We start from the raw sequence: 18,994 nt of genomic DNA on the forward strand, positions 1-18,994 counted from the left end.
CTGTCTTTCTTCTATGTTTGTGCAGCGCTGCGTACGCCTTGTAGCGCTATAGAAATGCTAAATAGTAGTAGTAGTAATGATGCCACTAATGTCATAGCTGCACAAATCACCGTGAAGCTGCAATAGGTTACAAGCTGACATTAGAGCAGGCATTGTTTAAAAATACCATCACACCACCCAGAAAAAAAATCCAGGTATCATACTGGACAGCATGTTGAAATCCTGTGTTCAGTGTGCAGCAGCAACCAAGAAAACAAACAGCATGTTTGGCATTATTAAGAAAATAATGGAGGATAAAATGAAGAACACAATGCCTTAGAATTTGAAAAGATACAGAGAAGGGCAACCAAAACAATAAAGGAGACAGGACAGCCTCCCTGTGTGGAAGGCTAAGAAGTTAGGGCTCTTCGGCTTGGAGAAATATGATAGAGATTTATAAGATCAAGAGTGGAGTATATCAGATAAATGCCAATGTTGTTTACTCTCTCAAAAATACAAAGACTGGGAGAAATGCCTTGAAGTCATTAAATAATACATTTAAAACAAACCAGAGGAAATAATGTATGTCCATTCAATGTCTAATTAAGCTCTGGAATTTACCAGAGATGGTAAACACAGTTACTGTAGCTGCATTTAAAAAATGATTCATGTAGAAAAAGGCCATAAAGTTTTATTAGGGTAGACATACAGAAAGGCATTGTTTTATCCCTGAGGATCTAGATTTAGCTCACCCTTTTCAGGATTTAGTTTAAAATCTGAACTGACTTACAGCTCATGGCGCTGTACACAGTAAAACCATCAATACAAAATGAAATGAACTACATACAATTTACTGAAAGGAAAGATCCATTCTGTCAGGTATTTGTGATCTAGATTGGCCACTGCCAGAAAGAGTACTAGGACTGATAATCTTTTAGTCTAAAACATTATGGCAACTTTTAACTTATGTTCCAAAGCAGCCGGGCATGCAGACAGCTTTAAAATAAAAAAAACAAAACAATCCAGCATTCTAGATGGAAATCTAAATTGCTCTATACCGAAAATCTTAAATGTAAAAGATATTAAAAATGGATCGGCATAACTTAACAGAACTGTATAATACTGGGCAGACTGGATGGACCGCGCAGGTCTTTTTCTGCCGTCATCTCCTATGTTACTATGAGGCATATTTTCAAAGCACTTAGCCTTCCAAAGTTCCATAGAAACCTATGGAACTTTGGAAGGCTAAGTGCTTTGAAAATATGCCTCTATGTTACTGTGTTAATCTGCATTTAAAACATCAGCTGTAGTGTGCTGTGCAGAATCTGAAAAAAAGTTCACAACGAATAGAAAAACAGTATCTCAACTAAAAATGTGCCAATTAAGCTTCTACCAAATTTAAAACCCAGATCTAGTTAAATCAACAAGAGTCGCACCTAAGAGCACACACAGGACTGCGGAGACGAAGCATGCATGACGTCACTTATGACATCTAATTTGGGATGCTTATGACACCACAGACATAAGAACAGCCATACTGGGTCCAACAGTGGCCATAATGCAGGTCACAAGTACCTGGCAGAAACTCAAATAGTAGCAACGATGAAATCAGAGTCCCTACGTGAGAGACAATTTAGCAATCAATACATTTTAAATTAAAACAAGTTGGTTTTCTCAAATGATACAATCCACAGTTTCATTTCCCCCCTTCCGTACCTGCTTGTTTTCCACCCCCAGGGGCGGCAGGCCTTGCACTGGCATAGCGTAAATTACGCTCGGACTTCTTTCCGAAAACCACTATACCCGCCCCGGCCTAAACGCGCCTCGGGCAGCTCTCCTACAACACACAAGATGGCGGCCGAGGAACTCCGTCCAACCGGAAATAACGTACCCCACGGCCCGGAGAAACCAAGGAAGTTGAAGAAAGCAACAGGCGGGGTGACGTCAAAACGTTGAAGCCAATTCGGTTTGTCGGCTGTTTCCTATTCCCCGCGCGCGCGCGTCGTCGTCATCTAGTACACTCAAAACAAACGAGCTGCTGCATCCTCGTTGTTCTTTATTGTTGGTAGCATTTGTATTTAATCTCGTGTATATTTTCAAGCATGTTGGCTTGTGCAGCATACGGATTACACAGAGGAAGTAATAGCGGAATAACTTTTCATAGGTAAAGTAGTAATTTGTTAGAAATAGTAATCAGTGTGTCATTTGAAGGAGCTGGTTATAGGGACTTTCTAGCACGTGCAGACTTTTTTTTTTCAGGGAATGGGAAACAGCGACAAATCAAATTGGCTTCAACATTGTGACGTCATCCCGTCTCCTCTTTTCTTCAACCTCCTTGTGAGGACCGGTACGTCCAGACGCAAAGCTTCCGGTTGCTATGGCAGCGCGCTGTAAACAACAAGGAGCAGATAGGAGGGAGGTGGGTCGGGCTCTGTTTTGTTCCAATGGGGGGCAGGAGGGCTGCCGGGGGGGGGGGGGCAAGATTCTTCTGGGTCCGGTGACGGAGTCTGTCTGTTTCCTGCTGCTGACGGGACTCGGGTGATCGCGTCCCCACAGGAGCAGGAGAGAGAAAACAACGGGGGGGGGGGGGGGGGGGGAGGAGGAGGCAGCCACAGGGCCTCTGGTTTGGCTGGCGGGGCTTGGAGGGAGCTCCCACCAGCCAAGGCATGTGGAGTTGGGTTGGGGGGGGGGGTCAGGGAGGTGGAGCAACATGTGCCCCCCCCCACCACCTTGGGCTGCCCCCTCCCAGTTTTTTAAAGTCTGGCTATGAAGCAGTCTTGGGGGGGGAGGGGGCAGCAGCGGCTCTCAGGGGGAGCGGAAGCGGTGGTCCAGGGGGCCCGGCAGTTGGGGTATGGGGAGGGGGCTGTGGCGGCCCTGCCCCGGACCCGACTCAGCCTCTCAGCAGCCCTGATGGGGGGGAGCAGTATTTTTCGTTTATATACCATTGAAATATTTTTATTTTAATGTAGGCAAAGACCATCCAGTCTGCCCATTCATGGGCAAGTCACTTAACCCTCCATTGCCCCATGTAAGCCGCATTGAGCCTGCCATGAGTGGGAAAGTGTGGGGTACTAAAATAAATAAATAAAATAAATAAATGCCATCTGCTCTCCTTATCACTTCCTTAGAGATCCTATGTACTTGTCCCAAGCTCTCTTGAATTCAGATACCAGCCCCAGGTTTTCTGTTCACTGACACTTGAAAAGTATATTGGGTCGAAATGGCATGCAGCTTTGTTTTTCTAGGGGTCTGTGCCAGTATTCTGCCCCAGAGTCTTATTGCTCTAGGCTTGTAAAGCAAAGTAGGGCTAGACCTGATGAATTCTAGCACAGATCTTCAAGGAAGCGGTAGCATTGGTGTGGCTCAATGTCATGTACGGAATGGAGCTGCTGAGCTCCAGTTATTAAAGTATTGTAGATAAAAATGTCAATTTCCAGGACAAGAAAAAGAAACAACTCTGGAATATGTATAATTTTATAATTTGACTAGAAAATTATCTGAACACTGCTGAATAGGGTATATGCATCACCCAGATTCCCTGATTCAATACTAAATGAATAGTTCTGCTTGACAGTGCATTTAATTATTTAATATATCCCACTTGCAAGCCCAAAAGCTATCAAAGCAGTGAACATTCAGGTACAGTAGGTATAAATTAAGGGACAATGTACTGCTAAGAGCATGTGTTTATGAAATGTTTCTTAGTCCGGTCACTAAGTGCCTGTTGAGTAATGGCTGAGGCTTCCTCTATATAGAAGTGCCGTACAGCACCTAGCTCTAAACTATTATTATTTGACTTCTGGGAATCTCAAGTTCACACACAAGTTTCCTACCCAGTCCCAGTTAATTTGCATGAGTCTTGCATATGAATGAGTCTGCCAACCCAAAGAAAATTCTATAGGTTAGTACATCATCTTCTGAAACTCAGACATGAAAAATATCCCCTCATGCATTATCATGTACTATTTATGCATATCCAGTCAAATATCAAATGCCAAGTCTTAAAACACTCGTCTATTTGCACTTCATATTTCATAAGTACATAAGTGTTGTCATACTGGGACAGACCAAAAGTCCATCAAGCCCAGCATTCTGTTTCCAACAGTGGCCAATCCAGGTCACAAGTACCTGGCAAGATCCTGGAACAACAAAACAGATTTTATGCTGCTTATCCATCTTAATAATGGTTTATGGACTTTTCTTTTAGGAAATTATTCAAACTTTTTTAAAACTCTGCTAAGCTAACTGCCTCTATTTTTTTTTTTGTTACATTTGTACCCCGCACTTTCCCACTCATGGCAGGCTCAATGCGGCTTACATGGGGCAATGGAGGGTTAAGTGACTTGCCCAGAATCACATTCTCTGGCAACGAATTCCAGAGTTTAAATACATGTTGAATGAATAAATATTTTCTCCAGTTTGTATTAAATTTACCATTTAGTAACTTCATTACATGCCCCCCTAATCCTTGTATTTTTGGAAAGAGTAAACAAGCGATTCACCTCTACCCATTCCACTCTACTCAGTATTATATAGTCCTCTATCATATCTCCCCTCAGCCATTTCTTTTCCAAGCTGAGGAGCCCTAGCTGCTTTAGCCTTTCCTCATAGGGAACTGAGGTGGTCTGTAATGATTTTCTGTAATACCACTGAGGATCCATGGATGACCCAGGTCACTGACACTTATCCAGGCAGCAGGTGCCTCTACCTGGACATGTAGTTTTGAATATTGAGCTGATTGTGTTTACTCACATTAATGGCTGATGATAGCACTTTTGTACCCCAATGTCTAATTTCCTGCTAGAAGAGTTGAGAAGTCACTCCTGTCTCTTAATAAAAGGGATGAAAGGGATTATTTATGTCACACATTCTACAGTTGAAAGACCTGGCATTATGGGGTGTAGTTATCAATGTAGGCTACCATTAAGAGGTGTTATTTTACCCCTTAGCACAGGTCCCATTTTATGCAGTGAGACCTAGCTACTAATAACTGGGGTTAACAGTAAAATAACACCTCTTAATGGTAGCCCACACAGTGCAAGTGAAAGGGATCTAGCTCCCTAAGCACGGAGTTGTATGGCTAGAAAATTGTCCCATGCAGAATGGCTAAATACAAGCTACATAGTTTCAGTACATGGCTACTGTGTATTTAGCTGTTCTACCTGTAGACATTTTGCATACAAGGTTTGTATATTGTAGCTTGCAAACAAATGTTGGGTATTCTGATATATGTGCATATTTTCCCTACCTGATGCTATCCACAGAACTAGCAGGGACAAATTAAGTGCTCGTGTACCTTTAGTTAAGAGACCTTTTACTACTGGCCGGCCCTGCGAATAGCTTGTGGGTTTCCCCCGTGGTTTGGCCATTCTTTAGCGTGGCTTTAAAATGGCCATGTGCTAATTTCCAAATTAGCGTGTGGCCATTATTACATGAGCCCTTACCGCCACCTATTGAGTAGGTGGTAAGGGTTCACATACCAATCATGCAGTAATCAGGCAGCGTTCAGCAATGGCCACACGCTAGCCGATTACTGCAGGGCATGCCCACTGTCCACCCCCAGTGCTAGAAAATAATTTTTGACTGCTGATTCAGTGCACGCTACTCACTCAGTAGCCCTACCACCGCTTAGTAAAAGGGCCCCTTAGTGAATTTCCCAAGAGAAACTTGCCAGGTTCTTGCATACTTTGCAGATTTGTGAAAATTGCTCCCTATGGTACTTCGTTTATATCCTTTTCTTTCCCCCAGCAGATCTGAAACTGCTGTGGAGCTGAAAGGCTGAACTTAGAAAGAGCTCAGAAGCAGACTAGCAACTTCCGTCAGATGAGCTTTAGGTGACTGGCTGATCTGTGGCCATGGCACACCTTCTGGGCAATCGTAATTGCATCGACAGCCTGAGAAAGGATATCACAGATCTGCAAGGAGCCATTGTTGATGTTTTTTCTCGAGTGGGAGCTGTGCGTTACCCATCCTGGAAGTTCCCTGATAAAATTTCTTGTGACCTAGATTTGGTGGCTTTGCTGGAGAATTATGACCATGTAGAAGATGACCCTGAGTTTTCACAACATTCACACGTGTTGCTTTTGGAATTAGTGATTGACAGGTGTGAAAAAAAATGTTCTTAACACTAGAGGGGCAATAACCAAACCACTTACATAGGTACAAATTCTGCCGGTAATCAAAGCAAAATCACACAGATATTGCCTACAAGAAAAATACCCACAAAAAATTGCATCTGTTTATCTGCAGGTAGCTTTTTTTTTGGGGGGGGGGGATCGCACATTTTTGTTTCTTCCTCCAACCTAACCCTGATCCTAGTGAAGTCTCTAAATTGTGTGGGTAAACATCCATATGTCACTGAATGACACATGCACTTTTATCCATGTTGAGGGTGGGCAGTTTTGAAAAAGATCATTGCTGTAAGCAAAATGCTGTTTTACCTGCAGAAATGTACTTGGACAAATTACAAATATTTTTGAAAGCTTACACCAAACATAAGGGTACTTTTACTAAGTTGCGGTAAAAAGTGGCCTTAGTGCGCCCTTATGTGGCCCCCACTTGCTAAAGCCATTTTTACCGCAGCAATAAAATGGCCAATTTTCTATTTTTTGTATTAATGGCCATGCACTAATCTCGGTATGAAAGGAGCAGATCACACAGGAAAAGGTCCTTTGAGAAATAGTTTCTTCATGTGAGTCTATAAAAAAAAGCCCAACACTGGCCGTGTTTCACCCACGCAAGGGCTGCGTCAGGGGCTAAGGTAATCAATTGGTGTTTACAAGCCACTTCACCTCCTTGGTAAAAAGCAGTCTGGGCCAAAAGATGGCAGCCTCACACAGCATTTCAGAAATGTAACTGGCAGCATAATCTGCAGTTCCCTTGGACCATGCACTAATCTCTCCATTATTTATTTATTAGGATTTATTTAGCACCTTTTTGAAGGGATTCACTCAAGGCGGTGCACAGTAATTAGCACGCAGCCATTAAAAATATTACCACGTGAGCACTTACCACCTCCCATTTTGTAGGCAATAAGGGCTCACATGGTAATCCTGCGTTAATGTAGGTGCGCTAACAGATTAGAACAAAAACTCCCACTTTCCATCCCCAGACACACCCCCTCAAGCAAAAAATAAAACGTAATGTTTAGCGCGCAGATTCGGGCGTTACCGCAGGATACCTGAGCACTTTAGTGCTTGCCACAGCTTAGTAAAAGGACCCCCATAAGTTATTTTAAACATTTTAAATTTGGGGCCCTGTTTATTAAGGTGCGCTAGCATTTTTAGCATGCGCTAAAAATTAGCATGCACTAATGCTAGAGACACCCATAGGAAACACTAGCGCGCCTACAGTGCGGCTTAGTAAACAAGGCCCTCAGTGTAACTTGCTGCCTGTATGCTATGCAAAAATATAGATTTTAAGCTTATATATTTTCAAATTTTCATTACAATTGCCACTTTTTCCTTGAATGGAAAAAGTTTTATGATGATAAAATGCAACTTCTCAACAAGCTTAAATTAATCCTTTTATGTGGAGGAGTTTGAACCCCTTAGCAAGTCGTGTGAGACTAAAGTGCTCTCAGTTAGCCACAAAGCAGCCTGTCAGCAGCTGAGACTCAGTTTGGTACGTCTTAAACTGTGCAGTTTATTGCGTCATCGCTAAAGTCACATCCCAGGTGAGCTTCATATCCTTGGAAAGCCACTTGTGTGCCAGCTGTTTGAAGCCTGTTTTGTCTAATATCCTGTGCGTTCTGTTTGAATCCATCCCATTGGTTGGGCTGTGACAGAGAAAACCATCTCTCCATGGCATCATGGAGTTACTTTATAGTAGATTCCCACTGACTACAGTCATGACATTAAGATATGAAGAACAGTAAGTAATATGTAGAAATGAGGGTCAATGTGCAAGATGTAGGTTGTGCTATTTTAATAGACTATCAGGACCAGCTGTACTATTGAACTACTCTGTTTTTCACACATGGCCCTGCTGGAGGAGTAGCCTAGTGGTTAGTGCAGCGGACTTTGATCCTGGGAAACTGGGTTCAATTCCCACTTCAGCTACTTGTGACTCTGGGCAAGTCACTTAACCCTCCATTGTCCCAGGTACAAATAAGTACCTGTATATAATTTATTTATTCGTTGCATTTGTATCCCACATTTCCCCACCTATTTGCAGGCTCAATGTGGCTTACATTGTTCCGTCATGGCAATCGCCATTTCCGGAGTGAGAGATACAACTGGTATTACATTAGAGATCATGATTGGCATGAGTAGATTAAACAGTCAAGTATAAAGAGATCATATTTAGAATTAGAGATAGAGTGGTATTGCGTTAGAATTTATTCGTGGTAGAGTAGACTTGTAATATGTAAACCGCTTTGAATGTAGTTGGAAAAAACACAGAAAGGCAGTATATTAAGTCCCATTCCCGTTCCCTTTTCAGCCCCTACTGACTTATGAAATGAGGTGTTGCGATCAGTCTCTGAATTCCTCTCAGGCCACCTCAATGGACTATCTCAATGGCTCTGTGATCTAGTTTTCATTTACTGCAACCTCCTGTTCTCCCCTCCCACCTTGACGTGACCTACAGTTTCTGAAGCCAGCATTGCTGCTGTCACTACAGTTAGTTATTAGGGTAGGCAAGAGGTGTGGCAAGGTTTGGGCAGCCAAGGAGAAAAGAGAGGGCCCAAAGTACACCAATCAGACAAAGCAGAACAAAAAGCACAAATGGACCTTCAGGAACAGGACCGTGAGAAATTCTTGATTGAAAGGACCCAACAGAATGTCAGTTTTTCTCTTGAAAAAGTTGCCAACCCTGGCCCTGAGTTTAGGATTTCAAATGTGTTTACAAATGGTCAGGGGTTTGTGGCATCGTACTGTTCCTCGGTGTTGATGTCGGCAGTTTGGACATGCTCAGTGAGTGCTCTCCACCTCTTTCCAGATCCGCCTGTTGTCTTCTAGGCAGGATACATAGCTAAAAAGGGGATAAATAAGGCCAAAAACTGAAACAAGTCAGATAGGACTAGATTCAGTAAATGGCGCTCAAAAATCAGCACCAAAAAAATTGGCACTCAATACTATTCTATAATGAGCACTCAAAGATGAGCGTCCATTATAGAATACAATTGAGCGATGCTTTCGACGCACGTCCCTAGTATTCTATAACACTGCATGCAAATTTTAGGAACACCTCTGACCCGCCCATGTACCTCCTATGGAATAGCGTGTAGCAAGATGGTACCAATTAGCCCCCAATTATTAGCACTAATTGGCTCGATAGTGTATTCCACAGCCCTAAATAGAGATTAGCAACCTTCTGAAATGTTCAGCTCCCTTCTAGGCCTACTGTGACACATGTTTAAGCTCACTGATGGTTTCCTTGCATTTGCTCTATGTAATCTTTTTGCTCATCAGCAAATATGCCAGAATTGAGCATCCTCCTCTATGAATTAGAATGCAGTTTAAGGTCATAGAAATGATTTGCTGAATTACTGTTTAATTGCTTAGGGGCCCTTTTACTGAGTCATGGTAAAAAGTGTCCTGCAGCAGTGTAGGCGCGTGTATTAGGCACACTTTGATCCTGTGCATCTAAAACCGGACTGAGCCCTTAACGCCACCCATTGATCTAGCGGTAAGGGCTCACATGCTACATGCGCGGTGATGGTTGGCGCACACCAACTGCCGATTACTACCAGAAACGTACGTGGGAGGAAATAATTCATCCAGGTGTTATGGGCGTGCGCCAAATCTGAAATTACCGCTGGGGGGGGCACACTGGCCTAGCGTTAGTCTCATTTGGGCAAGCGCTGCACGTGCGTAGAGCCTACCACGGCTTAGTAAAAGGGTCTTTTAATGCGCTGTAGTAAGTAAGCATTTCTTATTGACCATGAGTGCACAATGAATTTTGCCACCCTAAGGAAATGCAAGCTCCCTTAAAAAAAAAATAGAAAATGGAACGAGTAATTCACACTAAATTGGCCTTCTTTTCTTTCAATGAAGATTGCTGTTGCTGCTTCAGAGCTTTACAGGATACATGGAAATTCTTACCAGTAAGCACGGCATCCCTGCTTCCAGGCTGATGGGGCCCAGCATGTCCATTGGCCTAACGGTGAGGAAGTACTGGAACAGCCTGATGAAACTGGGGTCCCTCTACCAGAAAGTCAGCAGTGAGGTAAGAAAACACCAGGGTAACTGGCAGGGCTGAAACTGCGGAGGGAGGGGGCAGGAGGTAACAGGCAAGTAGAATTGCCCAGAGCTCCAGCACCACAAGGGGCACTCTGTTTCTGAGGAAGAGCTTCAGGGTGCCTGCCACTGGCTGGACTAACCCCTGAGTATATCTCACTCTGGCTCTGGTAACTGCAATACATCTGGAGAATGGGGTAATCATGTCTCTCTTCCCTTCCCTGCCCTGCGTGCTGAACTCATATTTTTCAGACTGCTGAGGCTTGTCGTTTCTGTATAATATAGAGTCATTTGGCATATTCCTGGCATCATCATGGTGATGTTCTTATGGAGACAATATCTTCCTACTGAGAGTCATGCTAATTTATTATTTTATTTATTTATTATCATATTTATATCCCGCTTTTAAACCTAAACAGATTACATTAATAACATACATAAAATCAGTAAAACATAACAACACAAAAAGACAAAATCATAAATTTTAATCTCTAACATTGTGCTGCTAACCTGAGAAACAAGTCCAAATCTACTCCAAGATCAGTCACCCGCAAAATATTTCACAAAGAAATATGTTTTTTAAAGTTTCTTAAATTGTAACCTATCAGAACACAATCTCAGGTAACCTGGTAAGTGGTTCCATAAAGTCGCCCCTGCAATAGAAAAAGATTTATTACGGATATCAACCAATCAACAAGAAGAAACACACAGTTGTTTATTGATTTCTGAACGTAAAGACCACTATAGTAACATAGAGGTGCATTTTCACAGTACTTAGACTTACAAAGTTCCATAGTAACCTATGGAACTTTGTAAGTCTAAGTGATTTGAAAATGAGCCCCATAGAGGGGCATTTTCTAAAGAAGCGTCTATGTGAATTTGGACGTTTTACAAAGACGTCCAAATTCCGAGTCGGGGAGAAGGTCATTTTCGAAAAAGATGGATGTCCATCTTTTGTGTTAGAAAATACCATGGACGTCCTTGGAGTTAGATGTCTTGCGATTTGGACGTCTTTGATTTTCGGCCATTTTCAAAAACAAAAACGTCCAAGTCTAAATCGTCCAAATTCAAGCCATTTGGACATGGGAGGAGCTAGCATTTTTAATAGACTGGTCCCCCTGACATGCCAGGATAGCAATTGGGCACCCTAGGGGGCACTGCAGTGGACTTCATAAAATGTTCCCAGGTACCCAGCTCCCTTACCTTGTGTGCTGAGCCCCTCAAAACCCACTACCCCCAACTGTACAACACTACCATAGCCCTTATAGGTGAAGGGGGCACCTATATGTGGGTACAGAGGGTTGCTGGTGGGTTTTGGAGGGCTCGCTGTTTCCTCCACAAGTGTAACAGGTAGGGGGAGTATGGGCCTGGATCCACCTGTCTGAAGTGCACTGCACCTACTACTAAACTACTCCAGGGACCTGCATGCGCTGTAATGGACCTGAGTATGACATCTGAGGCTGGCAAGTAATCTTCTTCATCACAATTTTTGGGATTGGGAGGGGGTTAATGACCACTGGGGGAGTAAGGGGAGGTCATCATTTGGGGCACTTTTTTGTTCTTTATTCGTAATAAAAACAGATCTAGCTGAAAATGTCCAAGTTTTAGTCCTGGACATCTTTGCTTTGTTCCATTATGGCTCAAAGACGTCCAAGTCTTAGGAACGCCCAAGTCCCGCCTTAAACACGCCTCCGATACGCCTCTTGAGATTTGGACGTCCTTGCGACAGACTTCTGAGAAAGACATCCAAAATGTGGTTTCGATTATACCGATTTGGATGTCTCTGTGAGATGGACGTCCAAATGCCGATTTATGTCAGTTTTTGGACGTCCATCTCTTTCAAAAATGAGCCTGATAGTAACTTAGTAGATGACAGCAGATAAAGACTTGTACGGTCCATCCCAACAAGATAAACTCATTACACACGGTATGTGATACTTATGTATACCTCCTTGCCATTTTCAGGTCAGGTTGGTATATTTACAGACAATCTGGAAAATATTTCAGATCTGTAAAGTCAGAGTCACATGATCTGATCTCTGTGTCCTGGTCAGTAACCGAGCTGCTGCATTTTGTATGACATGTACAGCTTGAATTCTAGCCAATGATAAACCCAAATATGATGAATTACAATAATCTAATTTTGTCAAGGTCAGATTCTGTACAATCGTTCGAAAATCATAATTTGAGATCATCCCCTTTAATTTACTGATGATGTCTATTTGAAAAAAAGAGATCGAGATTTCATGATCAACTTGATTTTATTGATTAATTTATATTTTAGGGCATTTTTATGCATTAGGTCATCATTTATAATGCATTTCATTATTAGATTTTGTATGATGTAAACTTCTTTGGGTTGAGCTTTTGTTTGAGGAAGGCGGTGTCTTAAGGGTAATATAACATAGCGTAAATATTGTGTCATCTGATTACAAGTGTTATAATTTACTGTATAATCATTTTTACCTTACAGAAAAAGTTCAACAAGGATGATAGTCCTACACATCAACCTGCGCTGACCATGATAGATGGGAAAGAGCGCATAAAGAGTTCCACATCACAAGCGTCTTTATCTAATAACTGTTTGATCAGATCCAGCCAGTCACAACACAGTGATCAGCAAACTACCAGTGTTTCCAACTCCAGGTCCCAGTGCTCTTATTACACTGTGTCTGTGGACACTAGGACTGTTGGCTGTCAGACAGTCGAATCAGCCTTGGTGCCATGTGATTCTTGTGCCACTGCTCAAGCCAGCCTTCGGGAGGTCAGTAATGCTATTATCAAGGCCTGCCAGAACCAAGGCCTGCCCTCTTCCCTGTGTAAGTTTCAGGAGGTGGTGCAAGAAATGTTAGGAAACAGGATCCTGACAGCCACAGAGATGAGCTATTGGGCATCTGAGCAGAGCAAAGATATATCTCGTATCAACAAGCAACTCGTAGAACTCATGCAACTGGTAAACCCCCTGAAGGCTGAGTTGGAAGCCTCCGAGGTTGAGAAGGTGAAGCTGAAAAGTCAGATTGAAGATTTTATCAAGGATATTCAGAAGGAGAAGGATGAACAGGGGCGGCAGCAAATGTTGTCCAAGCACTGCTTGGAGGAAATAAAACTAGAGAATCTGGAAAATATGACCCGATGGGAAAAAGCTAAGAAGGAACTGCAGACAAGTTAAGTGTCATTGCTACTGGGGCTTTTGCCAGAGGAGCAGAAAAGTCTCATATACAGCTGAAAAGGCTCTTTAAAATTAGTTCACAGAGCAGTCTCTTGTTCAGTAGCATTAGGGAGTAATTTGAGGTCAAAATCAACCTAGTCACATTTTCGTAGATTTGCTAAGGAAATCTGTTGAAGCAGTTTCACTGGAAATATGACAGTTTCCTTGTGTATTCAGCACTTCAAGGGAATCTGTGCAATCTGATTGTTGTGGACTCTGCAAACTGGGCAGGTCTGCTTGAACTCTGATGCAAAGTCACGAATTTGAAATGTTCAGACAATTAATTTGGGGGCCTTTACTAAGCTGCGCTTGTAAATGGGCTTAGCCTATCCTTACAAGGGCCCTTCCCACACGCTAAGTCCATTTCTAGCACAGCAGTCAAAAAGGGATTGTTTTCTATTTGTTGCGTTTTTGGCCATGCACTAATGTTAGCATTAGCGAGTGGCCTTTTAAAAAATAAACATGGGAACAGTGGCATACCAAGGGGGGGCAGTCTGCCCCGGGTGCACGCCGCTGGGGGGTGCCGCGGCGCGCGCCTGCTCCTCCGAGTTCGCTAAACTTTGCTCGTTCGCTGCAGCTCCCTCTGCCCCGGAACAGGTTACTTCCTGTTCCGGGGCAGAGGGAGCTGCAGCGAACGAACAAAGTTTAGCGAACTCTGAGGAGCAGGCACGCGCCGCGGCGCACCCCCCCCCCCCAGCGGCGGGCACCCGGGGGAGTGTCATTTAGCCGGAGGGGGGGAGGTGTCATCTAGCAGGGAGGGCGCACTGCACCCGGGGGGGGGGGGGTGTCATTTCGCTGGAGGGGGGGGAGGTGTCATCTAGCGGGGGGGGGTGCATCGGCGCTCTGCCACGGCTGCCATCCAGGCCAGGAACGCCACTGCTTGGGAACACTTACTGCCTTCTGTTTAGGAGGTACTAAGGGCTCCCACATTATGGACATGCAGTCGTAATGTCAGCACGCTAGCCAATTAGCACATCCATGACCATTCTCTGCCCCTGACACACCTCCTCCAAACAAATAAGAAAAAATAAACACTACATCTTACCCTGGATCCTATATATGGCGCTTAAAGGGTCATGTGGAAAGTTGGGCGCACTACAAATGTCTACACGCAATTGAATTGGAATAATGAATCAATTAGCACCAATAATTGGGTGCTAATAATCAATACAGACCAGTAAGTCTGATGTTGGTGCCGGGCAAAATGGTGGAAACTATTATAAAGAATAAAATTACAGAACATGTAGACAAACATGGAATCCTGTTTAGAAGGAATGGTTCCATAGAATCTTAGCGGAGATTGGGTGGCAACGCCGGCAATTGGGAAACAAAACGGTAACTGGGTAGACTTTTACGGTCTACACCCTGATCTTGACTGAATAGATAGGGATGGGCTGGAGTGTAAATTTTAAGGGGCTTCGACGTTAGCTTCAGAACTTAGTACAAGAACAGTACTGGGCAGATTTCTACGGTCTGTGACCTGAGAAAGGCAAGGACAAATCAAACTCGGGTATACATATAAAGTAACACATACCATGTAAAATTAGTTTATCTTGGGCAGACTGGATGGACCGTACAGGTCTTTATCTGCCGTAATTTACTATGTTACTATCAGGGGCATTTTCGAAAGAGAAGGGCGCCCATCTTCCGACACAAATCGGGAGATGGGCGTCCTTCTCTCAGGGTCGCCTAAATCGGCATAATCGAAAGCCGATTTTGGGCATCCTCAACTGCAGTCCGTTGCGGGGATGACCAAAGTTCACAGGGGTGTGTTGGAAGCGTAGCGAAGGCAGGACTGGGGTGTGCTTAAGAGATGGGCGACCTCGGCCGATAATGGAAAAAAGAAGGGCATCCCTGATGAGCATTTGGTCGACTTGGTCCATTTTGTTTCACGACCAAGCCTCAAAAAGGTGACCAAACTGACCAGATGACCACCGGACGGCATCGGGGATGACCTCCCCTTATTCCCCCAGTAGTCACCAACCCCCTCCCACCCTAAATTTTTTTTTTTTTGCCAGCCTCTATGCCAGGCTCAAATGTCATACCCAGCTCCATGACAGTAGTATGCAGGTTCCTAGAGCAGTTTTAGTAGGTGCCGTGCACTTCAGGCAGGCAAACCCAGGCCCACCCCCCCCCCCTACCTGTTACACTTGTTCTGGTAAATATGAGCCCTTCAAAACCCACCTGAAACCCACTGTACCCACATGTAGGTGCCACCCTTCACCTCTTAGGGCTATGGTAGTGGTGTACAGTTGTGGGGAGTGAGTTTTTTTTTTGGGGGGGGGGGGGCTCAGCACCGAAGGTAAGGGAGCTATGCACCTGGGAGCAATTTGTGAAGTCTGCTGCAGTGCCCCCTATGGTGCCTGGTTGGTGGCCTGGCATGTCAGGGGGACCAGTGCACTACAAATGCTGGCTCCTCCCAAGACCAAATGGCTTAGATTTGGTCGTTTTTGAGATAGGCGTCCTCGGTTTCCATTTTTGACGAAAACCAGGGACGACCATCTCTAAGGACGACCATCTCTAAGGTCGACCTAAATGCATGCATATCTCTCTCATGAATAGTCATTGTGGATATCCTGACTGGCTGGGGTGCCTCCAGGACCAGCTTTGGGAACCACTGGCCTAGACTATTTAAACAACCAAAAACGTAAAAACATTTCTCTTTAAAAAATTCCTATGTTAATTCCTTTACAATGGTCATTTCATCTGTAATATTTCGCTGTAAGCCCCTAGATATTGTCTCAGTCCCGTTTTATATTCAAGACCCGAAATGTAGACCACTTAGAACTTATTAGGGTACAAGCGGTCTAGAAATTCCAAATAAAGTAATGTAAATTATCGACACTAAGTGGCAACAAGTAGAATTTACGCACGTGTCTTGCTAGGTGTATTCTATAAAGATGGTCACGTAAATTCTAGTGTGTGGATCTGAAAAGGGGCGTGGCCGTGGGTGGGGCATGGGCGTTCCAAGAATCTATGTGCACTGTTACAGAATAAGCCTGATCCACACCTAATTTAAGCACAGGGATTTAGAGCGGACAGGTGTGAAGCGTTTGTTTACACTTTCAAACAACAACAAAACCAGGAGACACAAGATGAAGCTAGAATATGGTAGATTTAAAACAAATAGGAGAAAGTTTTTCTTTATTCAGCATATAGTTAGACTCTGGAACTCGTTGCCGGAGAATGTAGTGACAGCAGCTGGCCTTACGGAGTTTAAAGTGGGTTTGGGGGGGGTTCCGGGCTCTTGAAGCCTGGATTGGCCACTGTCGGAGACAGGATGCTGGGCTTGATGGATCCTTGGTCTTTTCCCAGTATGGCGGTGCTTATGCTTATATCAGGTTGCGGTTGGTATAAATGCTCATGTCTAAAACATAGACACGGCTCCTGGCACTAGGCGCTATTCTATAAAGAGCATCCAACTCGGTGCGCCATTATTTTTTTCAGTGCTGTATATAGAATCTAGTCCTTAGCGTGCACAGATGGCAAAACTAACACTGAAAGCTTTAGCGCATCCTGCGTTAGATACATGTTAGCACCTAATGCTAAAAGGAGCTTAGCCGAGATTGGGTGGTACAGCCGGTGGCGGGAGGCGGGGATAGTGCTGGACAGACTTACACGGTCTGTGCCCTGAAAAGGACAGGTACAAATCAAGGTATACACAAAAAGTAGCACGTATGAGTTTATCTTGTTGGGCAGACTGGATGGACCATGCGGGTCTTTTTCTGCCGTCATCTACTATGTTACTATCCTGCTTATAATCGAACAAGAAAAACGCCCAAGTTCCGACCTAAATCGGGAGATGGACGTTTATCTCACAAAAACGAATAAAGCGGTATAATCGAAAGCCGATTTTTGGACGTTTTCAACTGCACTCCGTCGCGGATGCGGACAAAGTTGATGGGGGCGTGTCAGAGGTGTGGCGAAGGCGGAACTGGGGCGTGGTTATCTGCCGAACAAAGATGGGCGCATTTCACCGATAATGGGAAAAAAGTATGCGTTTTTAGCTAGAATTTAGGACACTTTTCCTGGACCCTGTTTTTTCACGAATAAGGCCCCAAAAAGTGCCCTAAATGACCAGATGACCACTGGAGGGAATCGGGGATGACCTCCCCTGACTCCCCCAGTGGTCACTAACCCCCTCCCACCACAAAAAAATGATGTTTCACAACTTTTTATTTTCACCCTCAAATGTCATACCCAGCTCCCTGGCAGCAGTATGCAGGTCCCTGGAGCAGTTGTTAGGGGGTGCAGTGGACTTCAGGCAGGTGGACCCAGGCCCATCCCCCCTACCTGTTACAATTGTGCTGCTTAATGCTTATTAGTCGTCCAACCCCCCCAAACCCACTGTACCCACATGTAGGTGCCCCCCTTCACCCCTTAGGGCTATAGTAATGGTGTAGACTTGTGGGCAGTGGGTTTTGAGGGGGATTTGGGGGGCTCAACACACAAGGGAAGGGTGCTATGCACCTGGGAGCTCTTTTACCTGTTTTTTTGGTTTTGTAAAAGTGCCCCCTAGGGTGCCCGGTTGATGTCCTGGCATGTGAGGGGGACCAGTGCACTACGAATCCTGGCCCCTCCCACGAATAAATGTCTTGGATTTATTCGTTTTTGAGCTGGGCGCTTTCATTTTCCATTATCGCTGAAAAACAAAAACGCCCAGCTCACACATTGTTGAATAAAACATGGGCGTCTATTTTTTCCCAAAATACGGTTCGGTCCACCCCTTCACGGACCCGTTCTCGGAGATAAACGCCCATGGAGATAGGCGTTTTCGTTCAATTATGCCCCTCTATGTAATGCAGCTTAGTAAAAGGGCCCCTTGATAAGCCACCAACTTTCTTGATGGTTGGTCGAACTAGTTCTTGAAAATATTTCTGAAAACAAACCCAAATGCTTATCGAAAATGGATGGGTCTTTCTCTCTCCCTCTTAGACCATATCTCACTTTTTCTATTTCCATTTTTATTTTATTTTCTCCCTCTTATTGCTTTGTTTCTCTGTTTCTTGATCTTTCTACCTCTTTATTAACTCTTTCTTTATATCTTCCTCTCATTATTTGCTATCACTCTCTTCTTCTTTTGGGTCAGTCGGATAAGTTTTCAGCTCTGAGATGCAAGGAGAAAGACTAGAGGCCTGAGCCTGATGTGCAAGAAGAGTTTTCGAAAGCCCAGGCTAGTGATGTGGTTAGAATATCTAGGGAGAGTGTTTGGGATCCTAATCATGAAACTTTAAGAACAGGAAACTATGAACATTAGAAGAGCTGTCTCGGCCAGTTCCATGAGGTTTGTTTTCCTTTCTGTAGGAGCTGCTGACCTTGAGGAAAACGTTTCCACCCTGAAAAAGGAGCTGACATTGCAACACAACGCCATCCAAGACCTGGGTAAGTGTTCTGGAAGCCTCAGCCTCATGATGCTAATAGATTCCGACTGGTCTGGAAAGCGACTCTGCTTAACAGTGGTTCTCCATGGCCAGCAGGATATGACAGCTACCATAGGAGCCAACTTTTCCAAATTATTGGGGGTGCTTCGCTAAATGGAAATAACCCCTCCCTGGACACATACAAGGAATTTTCTCAATATTGGGGGTGCTCAAGCACCCACAGCACCCACAGAGTTGGCTCCAAT

General features: G+C 44.2%; 2 protein-coding genes across 4 annotated transcripts in view; one reads left to right on the plus strand and one right to left on the minus strand.

Moving 5' to 3' along the window:
- The window catches only part of SF3A1 (splicing factor 3a subunit 1), a 60,373-nt gene extending 58,516 nt beyond the window's left edge, over window positions 1-1,857 (minus strand). Inside the window, exon 1 of the mRNA XM_030218597.1 lies at window positions 1,696-1,857. Within this exon, the coding sequence (XP_030074457.1) occupies window positions 1,696-1,740 (45 nt within the window). The 5' untranslated portion in view covers window positions 1,741-1,857. The remainder of the gene's footprint in view (window positions 1-1,695) is intronic.
- Window positions 1,858-2,238: 381 nt separating this feature from the next.
- The window catches only part of CCDC157 (coiled-coil domain containing 157), a 60,036-nt gene continuing 43,280 nt past the window's right edge, over window positions 2,239-18,994 (plus strand). For 2 of the 3 annotated variants that reach the window (XM_030218290.1, XM_030218288.1), the window contains exons 1-5: window positions 2,359-2,398; window positions 5,731-6,082; window positions 9,978-10,149; window positions 12,634-13,324; window positions 18,673-18,750. In XM_030218290.1, coding sequence (XP_030074150.1) covers window positions 5,835-6,082; window positions 9,978-10,149; window positions 12,634-13,324; window positions 18,673-18,750 — 1,189 coding nt within the window. In that variant the 5' untranslated portion in view covers window positions 2,359-2,398; window positions 5,731-5,834. Of the gene's footprint in view, window positions 2,327-2,358; window positions 2,399-5,730; window positions 6,083-9,977; window positions 10,150-12,633; window positions 13,325-18,672; window positions 18,751-18,994 lie in introns of those variants that run through there. The other variant, XM_030218289.1, reaches the window with a different exon arrangement.

Source organism: Microcaecilia unicolor, chromosome 11 (genome assembly GCF_901765095.1).
Source record: "Microcaecilia unicolor chromosome 11, aMicUni1.1, whole genome shotgun sequence".
Taxonomy (NCBI): domain Eukaryota; kingdom Metazoa; phylum Chordata; class Amphibia; order Gymnophiona; family Siphonopidae; genus Microcaecilia; species Microcaecilia unicolor.